The 20,412-nt window shown below is 43.1% G+C and overlaps 1 protein-coding gene across 4 annotated transcripts in view; it reads left to right on the top strand.

The window, feature by feature from the left end:
• Positions 1-20,412, top strand: part of LOC112572072 — a 131,544-nt gene that overhangs the window by 36,151 nt on the left and 74,981 nt on the right. For all 4 annotated transcript variants that reach the window (XR_003100937.1, XM_025251595.1, XM_025251597.1 and 1 more), the window contains exons 3-4: positions 6,946-7,160; positions 16,286-16,350. Coding sequence is in view for 3 of the 4 variants with exons in the window: in XM_025251595.1 (XP_025107380.1) it covers positions 6,946-7,160; positions 16,286-16,350 (280 nt within the window). In the remaining variant the exon portion in view is untranslated. The remainder of the gene's footprint in view (positions 1-6,945; positions 7,161-16,285; positions 16,351-20,412) is intronic.

Genomic DNA, 20,412 nt, shown 5'->3' with positions numbered 1-20,412 from the left:
CGATGAGTAACTGTATGTGCATGGCGATTCTTGCCAAATCGTTGCCAGGCTGATGGGATATTAATGATGCCATTACAACGTGCCGGTAACCAGTGACTGCGGGTGTTCCAGGCGGAATGAGGCCAATGGTGAGCAGCTTATGTCTGCCTACAAAATTCAAGTCAATTCACAGGAACCCACACCGAGAATCCTTCCCTGTCTACACAAGTTTTATTTAACTGAAAGGAAGTTATTATCAGACAATGATCACCCGCCGACTTAGGAATGCCTCAGAGCGTCCCATTCATCTTTCGAATCGCTATCAGAAGAGTGGACCCGAGGTTACCCGATAGGTGACCACCCGGCAGGGAGATGGCTGCATGCTGCTGCAGGCCTTTCCAGACTCTTTCCGGCTTGCATGTCAGTGGAACGAGTCCCACCAGTTGCCTCCCTCGGAAAGAAAAATGGTAACGAAAAAAAAAAGAGCTTTGAAAGTCCCCCTAGGAGTTTTCAAGGTGATGATCTGAATAGGAAACCCCATGAAAGGGATCTGAATAGAAGGATCCATGAAGGTGGTTGTCTATGATGAATGTCCATAAAGGAGACGATATACGAGCAACTTAAGATGAGCGATACACGGAGGACTTAAAAGGGTGGAGGGGTGGAGAAAGATCTCTTTAATACCAAGGCTATATCTACATGTGATCTAATAAAGACACTTAAAGCCTAGTATCCCTGAAGCTGACTAGCTCAGGCTACATCACTGACAGAGCATCCAGCCTTGTAGACAGGAGGGTGGCGGAGGAAAGTTGCGCAACACTCGTCTAGAGGCAGACAGTGCGCCGCCTGTGATCTCCGGCAACTGTGACTTGGCCTACAACAGTTCACTTACCCTTTGCCCTTTATTTGTCATCATAGCAGACACAGCTTATCTATAAAGAAAGATAATAAAGGCAAAGACAGGAAGAGGAAGAAAGGAAAAAAGACAAAAGAATAGAAAAAAGCCAGAAGAAACGCAAAAAAGATAAGAACAAATTTTTCAGGAAGCCTGACAGCAATGCTTGACTCTAGCTGCACCGACCATGATTATAAGTCTTTCTTCTGTGCGGTATAATCAAACTGCTGTCCCTTCCCTCGGGGGAGAGAAATCACATGCATTTTGTCTCTTGATGCCGGAACTCTTGCTTGTCTGGGAAGATAAATGATGTAGAAATACAAATTTCCGTCTGCAAAATCGGCATTGACAGGCATCCTACGTGTGTGGAATGTGGAGACTTGCGGCACAAGTAATGAAGACGACTTCTGTTAGCCAGCAACTCGATGGACGCCGGCTGTTGTGTTTTCTTCCTGAGTCCAAACATCATCAGCCGTCATCATCCATGTCTCCTGATAAGATTTGTGGAGACGGAATGACAGGCTTCATATTTCATCGCTTTCAGTATATAAATATATATTTTTCCATATTTTGACTACAATTAGCCTTTTCTGTGGCCTTTCTACGGGTAAGAAATTGGAGGACTCGGGTCGAAATAACATGAGTTTTTGCCTGGAGGGTCACTGTGACTTGGAACGATCAGTACTATAATAATCTGGGCTGTTCGTTCTGCAGACTGGCTTGGGGCTCACTCAACTGTTTTCTCGCTGTTCTGTTCGACAATACAAACCATGGCTGAAATTTCGTGAAATTTGTTTTCTTCCTGAAGCCTGTACAGGAACGCCCGACGTGTGTGTCTGTAAATGTGAATGTAAATATATGTTTAAATAGGTGTTTATATATCCATAATGAGAGTGTTTTTTAAATTTATTAATACACAAATTTAGTTAGAGCAGAAAGCGTTAGCGCATAGTACAGCTTGTTCGTATTCATGCTTATGTTGATCGCATGCATATTCGTCGCTAATGTAATATTAAAAATACTATTGTTCGTTAATGTTTTTCTTTTTTTTTCCTTATCACTCTCTCTCTTTCTTTTTTATATATATATACACAATGAGGAGGGGACAATATATATCTTCTTTCTTTCTCTTCCTCTCTTTCTTTTGTAAAACCTTAGAACACCTTTGTACAGCCTCGTGCAGAGAGAAACATACATGTTTTACATGTAGCAACTCAGTCCCCATAATCTACATGTAAAAAAGAAAAGAATGTTCCCTACACGCCATAACTTGTATTTTAACTGAATTTTTCGGCTGGATGAACTTAAAAAATATCAGCATTATTTTTTTGAAATCAAAAGCCAACTGGCATTAATTCATCATCGTGTAATTAGACATGTGAACCAGAAGAAACCTATTACTTGATGTATAAAAGTAGTCAACTGCTCCGTAAGCACATTCAAGCTGTTTCCATACATGGCGAGTTGTACATGAGAGCCAGGGGAGCAGTGAATTGCTGTTTGTTTTAATCTCGAGAACAATGTAAACATCCACAAAAGGCAACTAATGCCAAACACTAGACTGTCCTCGTCAAATCAACAGACACACGCGGTCACGTGCTCGTTGTCCAGCGAACGATAAAAGCTGTCGATGTCTGGCTGGGGAACGACTGAAGAATGAGAGACGAGCGACAACTCGTGTAAGACACCTTACGCGATCAAATACAGCGTTACTTCCCCTGAACGTGAAAGACCTGTGAGATGTGCCAGTCTGCTTCTACAAGGAATAAAATTTAGCCTTTGAAAATTAGAGTAAAAAATTCCAGTGTTTTAGCAACAGGCAGTTGTGGTGAAGCTTTTCCTCTGCAACTGGCAGGTGAACTACATCCTGTGTCTAGCAAATGCCGCCTGCGGTTAAAGCAGTTTGAATATTTTTTGGTATCACGACGCTTCGCTCAGTTTTATTGTTGTCATAACAGCACGATTTATACAGAACACTATTACAATGTGTTAATTATGTACTTCTTCAATTGCTGAGAATCTCCTCTGTTTATCCATGTATGTATATATATGAGAGAGTGTCTGTATGTGTATGTGAGTGTATGTGTACATGTGTGATTGTGTGATTGTGTGCATATATGTGTGTATATATGTGTGTATATATGTGTGTGTAAATGTGTGTGTGTGTGTGTGTTGTGTGTGTGTGTGTGTAAGTGAGAGAGTTGGTGAATGTGTGTGAGTGTGTCTGTGTGTGTGAACGGGGGGGGGGGGGGAGACAGAGCTCGCGTGACTATTTTTGTTTCATTTGGTTTCCTTTTCGTAAACAGAATAAACGTTTTGTTTACAGTTCCTTCAATTTTGAAGGAAACATCCAGTTCCTGTACAAGAACAAGACGACAAGAAAATGCCAAATGTTAAAAAAGTTAGGAAATGGAAAACTTGTTGCGGGAATCTTCCTTTTAAAATCGTCGTTGCGGTCTAGTCTGCAAAAAAGAGGGAGGGTTAGGAGGACACGAAAAGAAAAAAAAATTGCTCGCAAAGGGAGCTCGGCCTTAACGAAAATCGTGTTTACATAAGAAAAAAATCGAACGAAATTTATTCCCTATTCCCGGTCACAGAAAGGTCAGTTCCATTGTCGTGAGAAGCGGAAATCTCCAGAGCTGGTGGAAGGGAGACAACTCAAAGAACGACAAATCCAATCTTCTCTCTGAAGTTAGGACGGTGCTGTCCCTTGCCAACTCAGTTAGCCTCAGCCAGATGCCAGGGTGAGTCTGTCGCCCTGTCAGTTGTGAATGTCGGCGACATGAACAAGAGCGGATGGCAGCGAAAACAGTATAGACTGGGGTTGACCTGGTTTGATTTTGGAAACGTCTGGTATACTTTATTACTTTAGGTAGGATACGATGGATTTTTTATATGATGACAAAGTCGGTGAAATCTCTCCAGAGATTCCCAAGTCATGACCTGCTGCTGATGATCAATGTTCTTTCTTTCTTTCTTTCTTTCTTTCTTTCTTTCTTTCTTTCTGACTATTACGCAGACCAGCCCTGAACTTACATATTCCATAAAACATGGACACGTTAGCAGCATATTCTTCTGGAGATATATACATATACGCCCGTTACACTACTTAGTTCGGGGCTACATGCCCCTGTACTGCAGTTCTGTAAGGTCAGAGGATGTGCATCTTTACACACGCGACGATATCTTGCACCGACATTTACATCACCACCTCTGTTTCTCACCTCTACTCGTCTGTGGATACGGATGACGAAGACACTATGAGCCTCCATGGTCCCTGCTATGTTCGCCACGGTCCCGCAATATCAGATGGAGTCCCCCAGACAGTCGCCATCACTCTGCTGTACAAAGCAAGCGCTTGGAGTGGTCGCCCACGTGTGTGCGTCAGTGGGTGGCGGCCCTTCTCGGTCTCCCCGCCCAAAACGGTCTTTCGCTCGACTAGAGAAGAGAGAAGATCACTGTCATCAGGAAATGTAATGAGTGGCCAGAGGCTGCGTTTTCCTAAGCGAAAACGCATTTCTTAGCCTTTTTATCTCGAGCTTGAGCGAGAAGTTTCCCACTTTGGTTTCAGGTTGCGCAAAGGGTGCTTCAGAAGATGTAGCACTCTTCTCACCACTTTAATCTTATCTGTTCTCGTGCATTTGTCGTCATTTCCGAACCCATTATCAGCAGCACCAATGACAGTCATCTATTTCTTCAAAGTATTTTTCTTTGTTCTTTTGTTTGATAAATGTCATCCAGTTCCCTCGTAGGTTTTTGTTTTTTTCTTTGATTCCTTAGCTCTTTTCTTGTTTGTTATATTGTTATTTCCGTCTTTATCTTTCAGGCCTCCATTTACCCTTATCTATAGCGACATTATTTCTGATGCTCTGTACACAAGCACCGGCGCTTCACAAGGGACAGTACGGGCTTCGCTTTCTTTGTTGTTGTTGTTTTTGTTTGGTTTTTTTGTTTTTTTTTTTTTTTTTTTTGTTTTTTTTGTCTTTCATATTTCATTATTTGATACTGCTTGTATAGGGCTGAATAAAAACACAGAAAAGCTGACTACCTGATTGTTAAATTGTCAAATGACACCGGACTAACGAGACGGATTTTCAACGACGACGACTCCTACTACAGGATCTTGCTGTGTCTGACGCAAAGTTTGTCCATCCCTACTTTTTCTTGCTGCTTCATTGCTGTCTTCCTGGTGTGCTTACATTTGTTCACTCATGCGAAGACGGAGTTGTGGTCAAGACTATTGCTAGTAACAGTGCTTGAAATTGGGGAAGTTAAGAGCGGTCCAGTCAGATGACTGAGCTCAACGTTTGTCATCGATTTCCTCGTCCAAGCCTGTCGCCGAGGGTCTGTGAGGCTGGCAGTGTCAGGCAGGCTGGAGACGTGGCATGCACCGGCAAAGCGAGTTAGGCGCCACGCCACGGAGGAGGACAGAAGCCAATTTGCTGCCATCTTTCATTCCATTGACATCAATTTTTCAGTGCTTTGATTTGCTTGCGAGCAGTTGGTACAGCCACACTGGTCACGAGGCCCTGTCACGCTCCATTTAGAACTCCGTGAGAGAGCTTATCACGAACTCTTTACCTCTTTCTTCCTTCCTTTCTTTTTATACTTGCTTGTCATCATTATGCACAGAAGATTTAAGGACAAACCTATTTATCTGCTTGTGAATAAATGACATCTAATCATTAAAACTAATATCTAGTTATGTTCGTTTAACTGACATCCAGTGCGGACCTCTAGTTGACTTCTGGTCACGCTTTTTAGTAACTGTCAGCTCATGCATTCCGAAACCTCTGCTAGTCTTCAAACAAAACTTTCCTTTCTTTTGCAGTCACACAGACACACACACATAAATTTTTCATGAGACTAATGTCATGCATCCTGAAAAGCTGTGCAGCCCCACTGAAAGCCATAATCTGATTGAACTTTTACCTTTCTTATGACAGAGGAAAAGAAGAAAGATCCTGGGGGGAAACGAATGTCGGTCTCAGAGCCTTCCTCCCCATGACCATGATATTCAACTGCTCAGAAAATTGCTTTGTGCAGCCAAACGACTTCAACAAAGTTTTCCATTTCCGTGCCCGAGATTACACACCTGTGTTCTCAGACTTCATTTTCTCAGTTCTCAGAATTTAATGGCTGGGATGAACTGTGGGAACGAGAGCAAGATATGCGTGTGTGAGAGAAAGAGAGAAGACTGACAAACACAGGTGAAGAGAAGAAATAATTATGGTCTATTAATTACTTATTCCCAGCTTGCAATCTACAAAGTAAATTACCGGAAGGTAGTCTCTCATCAACGCATGTATAGGCAAAGAGATAAAAAAAATAAGAAAGATAAGCTAGTTCGTCTGTTTATGCAACTTTGGCTTGTGTAGTGTCAGTGTTTGCTAGTGTGCGCCATTTCCAGGGTACCAGGGTCTGAGGAAACATTCGTTTGTTATGTGTGAAGACTTCTCTGTGTGTTGATACCGTTAGTCTCAAAGGACGCTCGCCGTGTAAAGGTTATTGTTTGAGCTTTTGTTTTGTTGTTTGGGTTTTTATTTTGCTTTTAGAGCAGCGCGTGAAGACAGCTGTCGGCATCCATGCTGCAATGCCCCACGTTTGTGATCAACCTTTGACCTATAGCATGATGCACTCCGACCTTGAGCAAAGATTACAATAGAAGTTGTACACCCATATATAAAATTATATATAAATAGATGAGTGTGTATATATATATATACTCCTCCGTAAACATTACTCCTAACAACCTTTCCCATAATGCTCGTCCTTTTTCACACACTTGATTTTGCAATATCATGTTACTCTCAGCTCTTGTTCTTGTTACTTGGTTCTCTTTGTGTTTTCTGTATTTGATTTTATTCTTCGTTTAGTAGGATTGTTTATTCTTTTGTTGTTCATATGTTATTTGTTTTCCTGTCCCTCCATGATTCTTTCTTGTTCCTAAGCGCTAAAAGCATGCTCCTTAGGAGTCTGAGTATGCGCTTTACAAATTTTGCATTTATTATTATTATTTGTGCAAAGATGGATACAGACTTGTTTTGTAAATAAAACGTTTCTTTCTTCAGCCTTGCGGACATCTCACGACAGACAAGCTTCACGTCCTTCGACACAGAGGACGACAGCTTACGTCACTGCGACGGTGTGTTCACGGACTGGCCGGAACCCTCCGACTACCTCCGACAGTCTGTCTCGTCCGACGTCCTGCCCTCGCCAAGACTCTCTCCCATCGTCTGGGCGCCGCTCGATGATGACGACCTGTCCGATGTCGAGGCATCACCAAGTGAGTGCTTGGTAAAGTAATTTGTTTTCTGTCTGTGATCGCAAAGTCATTTATTTTCCTTCTCTGACTGGTAAAGTTGTGAGTTTTCTGTGTATTATTTCTGCTTATTACTGGTATAGTGATTTGTTATTTTTATTTTGTATGTGGTCGGAAAAGTAATTTGTTTTCGGTCTGTGATTAATAATTTGTTGTTTGGCTATGTATGTTGTTGCCTGTGTATAATTAGTGATTTGTTTTGTGTGTTTGGTAATTTGTTTTGTCTATTATTTATATTCGTACAATGGGTTTCCACAGTCCATAAAATTATTTGGACAAAGGAAGTGAATGTCGTCTGCTGCAGGCAAATACAACTTTTGTCAGTATTTTGCCTTACGAGATGGTTAGCGGCAATTGCTCACCCGAGGATGTCTCAGTCTCAGTCTCAGTCTCAGAACATTTCTAAGTTCAGTCGCGTGTTCCTCTAAACACTTCACTTTGCCACGTGAGGCAGCGGACATCTCACAGAGACTGACTGCAGGTAGCCTGCAATCCTGCCACAATTGAATTACAGAAGCAATATGTCGGGGAAACGAAGTCCAGAAAACCTCAGACGACCAGAGACTAGAAAGAAACACGGTAAATGTACCCTGACAAGACCCACGGCAAGTCTGTCACAGTCTCCTGTTGAGTATTGCAAAAGCCCTCGGCAAAGGTCTTGTTGTGATGAAGTTTACTTACTGGCTTCCTACAATTTTCATGTCGAGCTACCTGCCCTTGTCAGCCACCCCATTACATGTACTCAGACAAAAAGATGGCGACCTTCTGCCTGCAAACACTGGGAAATAATTTGTGACAGCAGCATTAAGCTCTAGAATGTCAGATATCTGATAATGCATGCTTTCACTACAGCAGTAATTTTTATTATTTTTTAATTTCAGTTCCTCTTTTAAAAACAGAAATTACAGAAAATGTTAAGGTCTATGACCATGTGAGCGGGTAATTGCTGACAGAATGCACAGTAAATAGCGCGCTCACTACTAAAACAACAAAGTCTGGGTCAGAGGCTTGACCCCCAGGCTACTAATACAACATAGCCGTGGTCACATGGCGTGTGTAACCTCGTTTCCATGATGTCTGACAACAGTTATTTTTTAAACTTCCTTATTTTGGCGTGAAATGTCAGAGACACGTCACAAGTAACGGTCTAAACCCGAAATGTTAGCAAAGAATATCCGAACTGTCTGGTGTTAATCAAGAGAACTGTTCCTCCAAGACATGTCCTGCAACTGTTGGCTGCTAGTCGGACCTCAACAAACCATTCCAGCGCTTGACTGTGGCAAACATTGTCATTGTTTGCACTGAACCACTCCACACGAAGCTTGACTTCACTGAGCCTCTCCAGCTTTCAGATTGTTCGGCTCTGCTCCAATCCTTTTTATTTGTGGTTTGTTTGTTTTCTTTCTTTCTTTCTCTTTTTTTTTTTTTTTTTTTTTTTTGCAGTCTTTTTATCACAAGAGGTGATTAGCGTACCGCAGGAAACACTTCAAAGCAACGCTTGGCGCAAGCTGTGACCCTTCACAAACCACGATCGTAGATCAGTGAGACGAATAAATGTGTCGAGGTTCAATTCTCCTTTCTGGAGATTTCTACAAATCTGTGTTAATCAGAAGCGTGTTTGCGGTGAAGGGGCCGCCAGCTCCAGCGGCCGGCAACGGATGAAATATGGCGACAGCTCGCGCTGTGGACACGGTGATGGATCCACTCGGAGTCAGGGTCGATGCTGCGGCCAGAGTGGCTTCGCGTGGCTGTTAAAAAACCGTAGAAATCATTATCTTGAATATAAAAACCTTGTCTAAAATCGATCTATGGGAGAAGAGAGCAGAGATAAGTATTTGCCAAAACAGGTCCGTGCATTTTAACGGCAAAACAGTCCAAACCGAAAGTCGCATTGAACAAAGGATGAGAATGCGAGAAAAGGGCGAGATGGGACTGGGACAGAATCGGTGAAAAGTTTATTGAAGTCCATGACATCTGGGAGGCTGAGTGACGAGGCAAAGATGAAGAGCTGGAGATGAAGTAGATGTAAGCCAAGGTTGGTGAGGTGGATAAAGATATGATTCCTGTGATCAGCTCAGTCAAAGACCAACCTGGAATTCAGCAAAGAGTTCGGGTCGTCCAACTATGGCAACAACAAAATGAAAGTGTTGTAAATAGCTTTGGTCACAGTGTCATAATTCTGTTTGAAAAATCTGAGCTTTGCTTTTCTTCTTTTATTAATTGTATCTTCTTACATGGTGCTCCGAGTGCTGCATCACAGATATATCTGTCTGTGCAGTGAAAATGTACAAGATGAACTCGTTGCTATCAGAGCAGATTCAACATCCTGGCAAGTGGCACAGTTTAGATATCGATATTCCTCATTACACACACCGCACTGCATTAATTATTAATCTCTCACAACATTGCTTCGTGATCTTCGTGAGCAAAGCTGTCTCACTGTCAAGTCGATTTAATCGGGTGCACTTGATGTGATGATGAAATATCTGTCATCTCTGAGACAAAACGTTCAGCTAAAAGCTGCCAGCTGTTAGTAACACTTAATTACCGTTAAATAACGGTTTTTAAAAAAGTAATCATTCATCGTGAGTGGGTAAATGTTAATTGTAATTACCTAAACAATGATTTGGTGGATGTTAGAATCCATCAGGTCTGCCAAACATGTAAGATTTTGAAAGTGTGGTTCGTATACAGACAACAACGAGAAAACACCGAGGGACAGAAAACAGAAAACACCGAGGAACCTAATGCTTAGACACAGTGAACCACTCATCAAGTGGCGGCGCTTCAATCACGTGGCTGCGACATCATCCCAAAAAGCAACTAAACCTAACCTGCAGCATCGCCTCCGGAACTCCATCCTCCCAGATGGGCCCAAGTTTGGGCTGAACAAAGGTTCTAATGAATATTAATGTATTTGCTGTATTTATAGCAGCTTCCCGCAGCTGCATTTCCCAAGATTGTGCTAGGTAATGAAAATGCCGATGCTGATATCCAAGATGCGCGCGCAGCTCATTGGCATTCACTCTTCCTGCTTCCGGTCCATGGAAATGAGATAGTCGTCTGGGCACCTTATATTTCATTTGCTGGCCGCTTCTTCTTCTTGAGTTATCTATCAAGAGGACATTCATCTGGCTGTCATTTCCACATCCGTGAATTATTTAAATTCTTTTTTCATATTTTCCCTTTTTCTCTTGCAGTGCCTGTAACTTCGCTTTTTTTCCCCTTTTTCCTATTATTTTCACTTCTGTTATGTATCCAGAATTTAAAGTCAAACCATTGCTTTTGCCAGGACTCTATGTTTCCAAAGAGATCGAGGTTTTGAACAAAGGCTGTCTGACGAGTGTCATCCAGACTGTGGTCCATCCATGACACTACCCCGTTATTTTCACCAGGGATACGAGACATTCTTCTTGAGCTAATACCATGTTCCCCAGTGAAGGAGCCACAAGGACGTGAGGGAATCAGTCAGACAATATTCCCCATTACAAGAGACTGATGCTGTAATCGCAGTCATGTGCTTGTTGTTTCAGCTAGTTTGTGTCCTCCCTGGATTACGAGGTTTATACAAGAGTTCAGAAGCATTCTGGTCTTGGTTGTCAGACCTGGGGAGGTTGCTGGGAGGAGGGGCTATTGTCCGAAGCTGCGGTCAGGGAGGCTTTGGTCCTCGATTATTCGCAGGTTGAGTTCTTCAGAGTTTACATTTTGTTTTCATGATTAACAAGTCAGTCAACCACCATTTGACCTTTCTCACTCTCTTCTCAACCTGCGACCTGCTGCGCGTGTCTGGAACTTATCTATTCCCAGACACACTTCTTACTGAGATTTTTATTCTGAACTATGTGCACCAGTGTTTGTTTTCTGCTTAAAGTGAAGAACAAAAAGACTGTATCCAAAATAAATTATGTCTTTTTTTATTGTCATTTAAAAGTTTTCTTTCCTCGAAAGTTCAGAGCTAGTTTGAACTCATGTTTCTTTTCTGTGCATTCTTTAGACAAGTTTTATGTGGGTATACAGCTTTGCGAAACATTTCAGATAGAAGATTATTCTCATATGGCGGAATAAGAATTTATTCAAGTACTTTCAGTATTTTTATATCAAACACCACGAAGAGCTTTCTTGCACTCTAGTATCTATGACTGTTATCATTCTCTGGCGGTGAGGCTATTTCCATTGAGACTGAGAAAATCTTTCTTACATTACAGTATGTAAGTGTGTTGTGTAATTGATCATGTTTTTGTTTTGTTTTTGTTTTCTGACAAGGTGATTGCTTTCGTGATCTTTACCAGCTTCGAGCGGAGTCTCATCTTTGTTTTCACTAGTGTTTGTTACTACACTAGTGGTTTTATTGAAACTTGTCTCTGGTTTGACTGGAATCATGTCTCTGACTTTTGCACACGAGACTAATCCACGATGCCCTCCTTCTTGAGTTGACTGGTTTGAATTCAGCACTTGTTATTATTTAAACTAAAAGCAAGGTACATCTGGGTAGTGTTACTTGCTAGTTATCATTTACCTGAAAACAAAGTACATCTGGAGACTACTACTGTAACAACAGTGCATTAACAATCATTAATATAAACAAAACCTAAAACACATACAAAGACATTCCTATACACCTGTCACGGCAGACAGAAAGTTAGAAAAATATAAATGTAACTCGATTATTCCTCCTTCAATCTCTGAGGATTAAGATGTATACCGGCTTAAGTTTCATTGAAACAAATCTTTTTATCTCGCAAACTTTTGGTTTTAAAGAAACTTTTCAAATATTATTCAATATGAAAACCAAACAATTTTCCAAGGAGATATTTAATTCCTCGTAATCCTAAAAAAATTTTAAAAAAGCCGACGACACCAGCAGAAAAACATGGGCAAAAGGAGAAATGCATCGTGGAGGGACTCAATCGTCTCAGGCATCACGGGGGGGCGAGAGAGAGTGAGATCCCCCACTCCCAGTGGCTATAAATAGAGACAATATGTATTAACTGAGTGCTGGAGGAAAGGAGAGTCAGAATTGAGAACGTGGCCAGCTTCCTGAGGGCCGGGCCTCTTCATCCCATCTCCCGGCTGTCACCCGCCATATAAAAGCGCCGACACTTAGAGGCAGTGTTTGCCGCGTGACCGGCGCGGGGGCACGCATGCGCAAAGGCGGGAGATGGGGACTGATGCATTGTGGGAAGCAGGAGCAGGTTGGTTCGTCGGATCCAGTGGCCAATCACGTATATTTGCCAAATGCATTACACAGCACAGTGATCTGCCCCTGGAACGTGGCGAAACTTTTTCCCGAGCGCGGCTGGAGTCAGTCGTGAAATGATTTTCGATTTTCATCCCGAACACAATGTGTGCCCCACCGTTCGTGGTTTTCTTCTTCTTTTTTTATATTTTTTTTAGCTTCTTTTTTTCTTCTTTCCTTCTTCTCCTTTTTCCCATGGCTTTGATACCTGTTACACCCTACACAGCCCCTTCATTTCTCTTCGTACTTCGCTAATTTTTAAACAGTAATTTGTTCCCAAGACATACTGTGGTTGTAGATCGACTACAGTTAGTTTCCAATGTTGTTGTTGGGTGATGTTATTGCTTTGCACTCTGATCATCCCTGCTGGTGACGACCTAATGACACCTGAAATGCGAGTTTGTGGCGGCCGCCATGTTTCAAGACGTTTCTGAAGGGGAGTTAACTCTGTGGGAGAACGCCTCATTTCCGGCATGCTTCTCTCGCAGCGTGGCGCTCGTCTGGTTAGAAACACTCTAACGAGCTGCAGCGTTGATAGAGACAAGATTTCCGCTCCCTCAGCGCGCAGTAATAGTGTTACTCAGGCCATTGCCGTGCAGCCTCGGGTGGGCAGCCGCCACATTCCGGGTATTTGCGCGTGACAAGCGGCATTTCCCCTCCGCGCGACACGCCAGCTGCTGCTGCGACAGTCGGCAACACAGTTAACTGCTGACAACTTCTTCTAGAAGACTAAAGCCGGAGTGAACTGACCATATTCTTGTTAGATGACCCTGTTAGTCTAGGGGTATCCTGTGTTACATACACCAGACTGACGTCATCACTGCTGACCCACTCTCTACCTCGTCTGAGGACAGATTGAAGACAGGTAAGCACACCTGCTAGCTTACCTGTTGCTGACCGGGAGGTAAATAAAGGTCTTCAGGCTGACTCTGATGGCAGTGTGCTCAGTGTCGAGATGATGAGCGGGATCTTGGGAGGTAGGATGCAGTTTGCTGCCCCCCAGCATGCACCAGCATCTTTACTGCGCGCCTTCTGACACTTCATATTCTTCATTACCGACTTTGCCTAAACTTCATTTGTTTCTCATTTTAAAAGGTTTTTATATTTTACCTGAACCATCCCTGTAGCTGTGTTGTTGTCGCGCACTTTTTTTTCAATCTCATTTCATTCTGATGAATGAGGTAGTCCCTTACTTCACCCCCAACAAAAAAACTGTATTAGGCATGTGATGAAGACACCGCGAACAAGGAAGCAGAGGAAACATCTTGAAAGACAGTTAGGTACAGGAGGATAGAGAAGATACTACCACATGAACACATGAACTTTGCACCGTGTACAACCTGCTACAGCAACAACATACACAACCAACTACAACAACCAATCTTGCTGGAACTGTTTACCATTTCCCGAAGTAAAACATTTACAGAGAATGTTCAGACATTTTTCACGCTCTCCGCCATTAGTATTCCTGGGAGGAAAACAAGATTTCTACAGTTCTGTTGAAAACAAATGGTTTTGCGAGAGATATGTATCGTGCTTGGAAACATTATCTCCTGCAAAACCCTATTTTAAACCTTATGAATGCACTTTGCTCACATGTGTATTTGTATCTTGCCGCGAGGGTTAGACCTCCCCCCTGTAGCCTCCCCCCGGTGAAGACAAATGAAAAGCCACTGAGGTCCTCACAGGTCGGTGTGTGCGTGCTGTGGCTACATCATGTTTACTTTGTGACTTTGTGTTTGGGCCTCCACGTGCGTACACGCCCGATAAAAGTTTTTTTGGTGGGAAAAGATGTGACTGGTCGTCACGCATGACTGATCCTGGAGTGAAAATAATGCGTCTGACAGTGGCAGTGGTGACCGGCCTCAACTGAAGCAACAAGAGGAGAGAGAGACGGAGGACAACAGAGAGTCAGGGTTCCAGAGAGAAAAAAGAGCGAGTACTGAGAAGGTGGTTTAGAGCGACAGTAATGGCACAGAAGGGAGGGGAGACGACTGGAGCAGAAGGAGTGACTGGTGAAGTGTGAGAGAGAGATTTTCATGCGGGCGGGAGGATGGGACTGGGAGGGAAGTTCATCTCATTGTTTCGGGAGAAATGTCAGGGAACTACGCAGGACTGTTTCTCTTCGATTCCACCCACAACACTAACCGTCTGACACAGTCTGTCGAAGTATAGTAATGACAATCACACGACATCAAAGTGAATTAATTCAAATATTTGTTGAAAAAATACATAATTCATTATTATAATTTTCACTATCAGAAATAAGGAGCAATCTGAATATTCAAATAGAACCTGAAGTTAATGACATCTCAACAAAGGGAGAGTTGATGATTGAAATGGTTTGTCTCCCTTTATATAAGGAACCTGAACTCCTTCAGCAGCATCAGCAGGGTGGAGAGCGACTTCCGATGCTACGATTGATGAAATGAATTCTGGAACAGTGTCATCCAACAAATTGTCTTCGTGATGGAATGGCCGAGACACCGGCAGATAATAGGCAGCGATCCAGCAACAACTTCAACTAGATATTAACTTTAGAGCTGTAGGTTGCCCCACCCACCAACCACCCCTCCATCCAACCAACACCTCAGTGCTTTTGCCCGCAGGAGGTCATCATAAGACGATCACGAGGTTTTGATGGCAGACGCCCGCTCTTGTCTCAGCCTCGACCATGATGCACACCCTCCCTGGTCCTCGGTGGATGCAATGTTCGCCATCTGTAGCCATCGGAGTCTGAGGCTGAGGGACAAGTGCTCACCGCAGCCATCATTGCGCACCTCTTGACCTAGACAGCTTTTGCTTTTACATCATGCTTTAATCGCTGTCTCTCATTAATAATAATTTTACTACTTCCAATATTTTCTTTTGCCTTTCTGGATCATGGTGCTCTTGTCTGGCTGATGGAGGCAGAGCAGACAGAAGAATGTTGGTTTTTTCAGTACTATGTTCACCCTCGTGCTTTCTCTTCCCGCTGTAACAAGAAATTACAGTGTTTCACATATGTCAGGAAAAATCATTATAATGAGTAGCAATCTGTTGTCTGGGTTAGAAAGGCAGAAAGTAGCTGCAGGAAGTGAAATCAGGTCACGTAAGTCACGACTATTGAACCACTTGGTCTCAGTATTGGCAAGGGGAGGGGACAGCATTTTGACACGAACTTTCTTACGATACTGTAGAGTTACATTCTGCAATGTCATCGTCTGCAAATCTGCAGTCTCACATTTTTATGAAATTATCATCTATTAACAGACTGTCCGCCTCCAGACCAGTTAGCTCCAGGAATAGAAAGTTGTCCCCGGTTCACTTGAGGCTGCACAATGTTGCTGTATTCCCTCATCACTGTAAACAAATTCAAAGACTTTTGGTATCTACTGTTGTTGTCCCGGTCTTGATGTATTTCTGTCTGTTTGTATTTATTTTGTCAGTAAAGAGGAGATAGATAAAAGTTTATATGTGTTTGTGATAATATCTGTCATGATGGACTAACGGTCCGTGTGGTCACACTGTCGTAGTATAATTGTGGATGGTGAGAGGTGATTAGGGTTGAGGAAAGGTATGAAACAAATTGTCTTCCTATATGTTCATTTAACTTGCTTATCGACGTTTTACTTCATCTATGTCGTCTGTAGACATAACATTCACTAAAGTCAGATGACGACCCTCACCATCAGGTCCTGGCTGTCGACATCCTCTTCACTGATTTCCTCATTCTTTCTTTATGCTTCCCTCTTATTTCAGCTGAAAAGTAGCTGAAACCTAGATTGTAATTACAAGTCATCATCAACACTGATACCGACTTTTATCGATAGTCTGATAACTTACACCTAAACTGAAGTTTTGATGTTTTCAGGTATCGCAGAAGACGGATTACCGGACATAGAGGAGCATATTATGCGATTTAGAAGGGCTACAAAGGTAAGTCGTTTATTTGTTGTTGTTGCTTCTGTTTACAAATGTAAAATATTTGTGTGTGTGTGTGTGTGCGTGTGTGTTTGTGCAGCATATATATGGAACTCTGTATTTTCTTTCTTATTTGTACCGTATGCTGCATTTCATCATGCTTTTTTTTTTTTTTTTTTTTTGTCCAACATGGTTCCTTAACCCACCTTCCTAATTGTTGGGTTATTATTATTAAAATCGTCATTAAGCCATACAAAATCCTCATCTTTGTGACACATAGTCCTTATAAAGACACAGTGGACCGGTGGACTTCAAGTCCTGTAGACGTCCATCTTTGAGGCGGTCTCAGTCTCGCACAGAAGCAATCTATGTTTCATTTGGACCCGGAATTGCCGAGTACCCTACCCGCCCGAGTCGAAACCCGTGGCAGCCAGGGGCCGGGGCCTGGAGGATGCTGGGAAAGTCGATTAATACTTCTTGCCTTGATTGGCAGACCGCCGCAGGCCCCGAGGCTGGAGGGACGCGGGGGTCGAAGTCGTTAGGGAATGAACGCTTCCGTGAATTCATTACTGCAAACCAAACGGCGGGTTATTGTCCCTGACGGTCTGTTGTAGGTGGCGCCACCGTCTCTTGCGGCAACATGGCGCTTGATGCTTGTCTAATCTTTTATCGATTTGCGTGGGTGATAAATTGATGATGCTGAAAGACTTGACATACTTTTCTATGATGTACATGGCTGCTCTGTTGTGTATGCGTGCTTTGGGTTTTTTCTTTGAATTTTTACTCACAAATTTTAATGTTAAGATTTAATATGAGATTAAATGGCTGATGTTTAAGTAATCCTGTAATTATGCAACCAGGTTCATCTTCTGTGTGCAAGCAAGTAAATTGTAGAAGTCGTGGTATCTATACATAAGTAATTATACAAAATAATAATGTAAAACATCCTAATAGCTCTCTTTGATTAATAGAGCCGAGGTTTTTCATATGCTCAAAACAAACCACCGTTTATTAAAATATTATCATTTTTTCGAATCCCGGAGGAAGGTTTTATTTTACAGTAAAAAGTCATAATTCTTTGTTAACATTTAGGTATTTCTCTCTCCTTATCTCTGTCTCTCAACCATGCACACATATCATAAATAAAAACAGAGGTCGAGAGCACTTACAGACCGTATGTGCGCAGTAATGATACAGAATTAAGTTAGCATAAAACCATGGACGTGTATCGATGGACTGACGACTGTCTGGCGACACTAACACTTACATCCACAGGTCATGAGGTCAATGTTGTGTCGGGGGTGAGCACAGGTCAGTACTCAGGCCAAGTGTAGACCGAATCATCAGGAGACTACTGGGTCTGTGTAGTCACAGACAGAAAAAAAACTGATTTAAAAACAGAATTGTTTGACGTTGATGGAAGGTCAACGGTAGGGAAGACTGAAACCGTTATGGCGTCAGGGAGAAGAGACCGGTAGGGGGCACTAAATTAGAAAACGTGAGTGAAAAACAAAAGTGCAAACAGTTCCCCTCAGGGTCGACGAAAAAAAATACTGGCGATACAATAGACACCAAACAGCAACAACAACAAACAACAACAGCAACAACAACAACAACAAATCAAGCAGAAATACATAAAAATCCTACAGCTACCTCCTCAAGCCTGTAAAACTGGAACCAAAGACAGTTGCACCATCAGCCTCATGTCCTCCACGTGAAGCTCAGTTGAAGGTGAGTTAAAATCATCTCACACGGATGGCGGAGTAGAAGGACGGTTTCAGAGAGGACAGGACCAAAGTTGAACAAAACTAACCCTAACCCTAACCATTTGTAAACACTAACATTACTAAACACTAACATTGACATTGTGAAAGGCAAAGTCTGTAGGTTTAGTAAAGACTACAGTCTAGCTCTCTCTCTCTGTTGTCTGTCGAGGTTGACTTATAACAAACATAATAAACGTCTGCCAGGGTGGGTGGGCGTGATTCTGAAGGTGGGTGGGGACTAGGGATGGTTGTACAGGGTTGCTGGACTTGTCAGTTGTCAGGTGCCAGATTCATCTCTCAGTTCGGTCCGTCGTCTGTCACCTTTCGTCGTCTCCAAGTCAAGACTACCATCCGCCTCTCTTTCTTCACTTTTTTATTCCTAGAGGTACAAAGGTCAAGAATCACCGAGATTTTGGCCTGCTGCCTAATTGCTAATGTCTTCTGTGACCTGTGACCTGTGTGTGTCTGCGTGACAATGTCTACGCCAACTAACCCTGTTTTCCTTCTCAAAATATTTTTGGATGCTGTTGTTTGTTGTCCATTGCGATAAGTCATTCTTTTTACATCCTTTTAACTTCATGACCTCTGTCTGTTCACTTTTCATCTTTTAATCTTTGGAGTTGTTCTCCTTAATAATGTTTGTAAACAAAATCGTAAACCAGTTTGGTAAACGTTCCTCGTCTCTCTTTCTCTCAGTAAACAATGCACATCAACAATTTATTCGTGTTGCTGGCTTGTCCTCTCTGCTCGCTATTTTCGTCATTCTTTAATTTTTTTTTTTTTCTCTCCTTGTTTTATTTGGAAGTTCTTCGTGCTACGTTTCCTTTGTAAGCCACATCTGACAGGGACTCTGAAAGGTCAGAAAGATTTCCTTTTATCGTGATTGTTTTCTCTCTGCCCTCCACCCCGAGAGACAAAGATAGTTTGACAGAACCAGCAGCACACACATACACCAACTCACAGGTAACCAGACCAGAAAGAATTCATTTTGCGTGTATAAACGACTCACAGACCCTGGCTCCTGACACCAAACAAACCTTCAGCATCGGTGGGTCACCTCCTGACCTGCTTCAGTTCCTGGAAATCCTTCGACACCCGCGCGATGGTGTCAGCCGAGCTCACCCTGCCATACACTTCCAGAAATTCGTGTTCATGTTGAAAGCCTCGGCATTTGTGATTTGAGGATCTACCCGAGAAATCACTGCAGCTTCACTTCACCCGCATTCACGTCCAAGCCATCAAACCACGTGTTGGGATTTAAACCGTGTCCAGCGGTCTGCTGGGTGGGTCTGTGGGAGGCAGGCACGTGCTCTAAGTATCAGGTTAACGATGAAGAAGGAGCTGCGGAGGCTGGAGGCTGATTTAATTTGTGGCTGGCAGCCAGGGCGTGCAGCACGCGACGGTAAGCGCTTCCGCCGTCTTTAACAATGGCTTCCGCTTCCTCTTCCTAGCCGGAAGTGAGGTGGAAGGGAGGTGATGCTTTTCGCTCGTGAGTAAGCGCCCTCTCTCGTAGGTTTTCCAGACCCACTCATCTCTGTTTAACTGGAAATCTTTATTTAAAACTCTTTTTTGAGGGGCGGAGGTGATGGAGGTGGGCCTGGGAGCGATGGGGAGAGGTGAGCAGTAGGAGTTGTCTTCGCAGATATGGCAACTTTTAACACAATACATATAATATATAGTGTCTCGTCGCCGTGCCGCGATAGAACATCGCTCCTGGTACAAGGGCGAGCAGACGACAAGGATGGAGGAGCACCTGGCAAGTGCTGTGTGTCACGCCAGCAACCAGCGCCGCCATGACAGGACCGTCAGGTACCGGACAATTAACGGATTCCAATTTATGGTCCTGTCTGCTTCTTTCGTCTCCTGTTCCCCACATCCCACCCCAAGGGCACAATGGTCACCACAAGAGTTTGAAGAGCTTTGCACACGCTCGTGCTAGAGTCACACAGCTAGTGACGCAAGCTGCTGACGTCAGAGGCCGGTGGACGATGACATACAAGGGTGTTTCTTGATCACGTGATTGAGAACGCCAGTAAATTCAAGATCGTGCTCTCATTTTCTAAAGATTTTTTTTTGTTGGTTGCAAGTTTTACTTTAGGGTGGCTGAATGCAGCGCCATATTTCAGTGCACATCGGATTGATTTGTGCGCGGAGTCGCCATCAAAAGCCTCAGATGTCTCGGCACCTCCACGTTTGTTGGCGAGCTGATACCCGCTTTTTGGCGTCTTAAATGGTGGGGTGTGCTTGTGAGTGTGTGCACACGCGTATGAGCATCCTGAGTGTTTCTTATGCCACAGTGTGTGTTTGTGCG

The sequence above is a fragment of the Pomacea canaliculata genome, linkage group LG9 (genome assembly GCF_003073045.1).
Source record: "Pomacea canaliculata isolate SZHN2017 linkage group LG9, ASM307304v1, whole genome shotgun sequence".
Classification (NCBI taxonomy): domain Eukaryota; kingdom Metazoa; phylum Mollusca; class Gastropoda; order Architaenioglossa; family Ampullariidae; genus Pomacea; species Pomacea canaliculata.
Note: the sequence above shows the minus strand (reverse complement) of the source record. Positions and strands in the feature narration are given on the sequence as shown.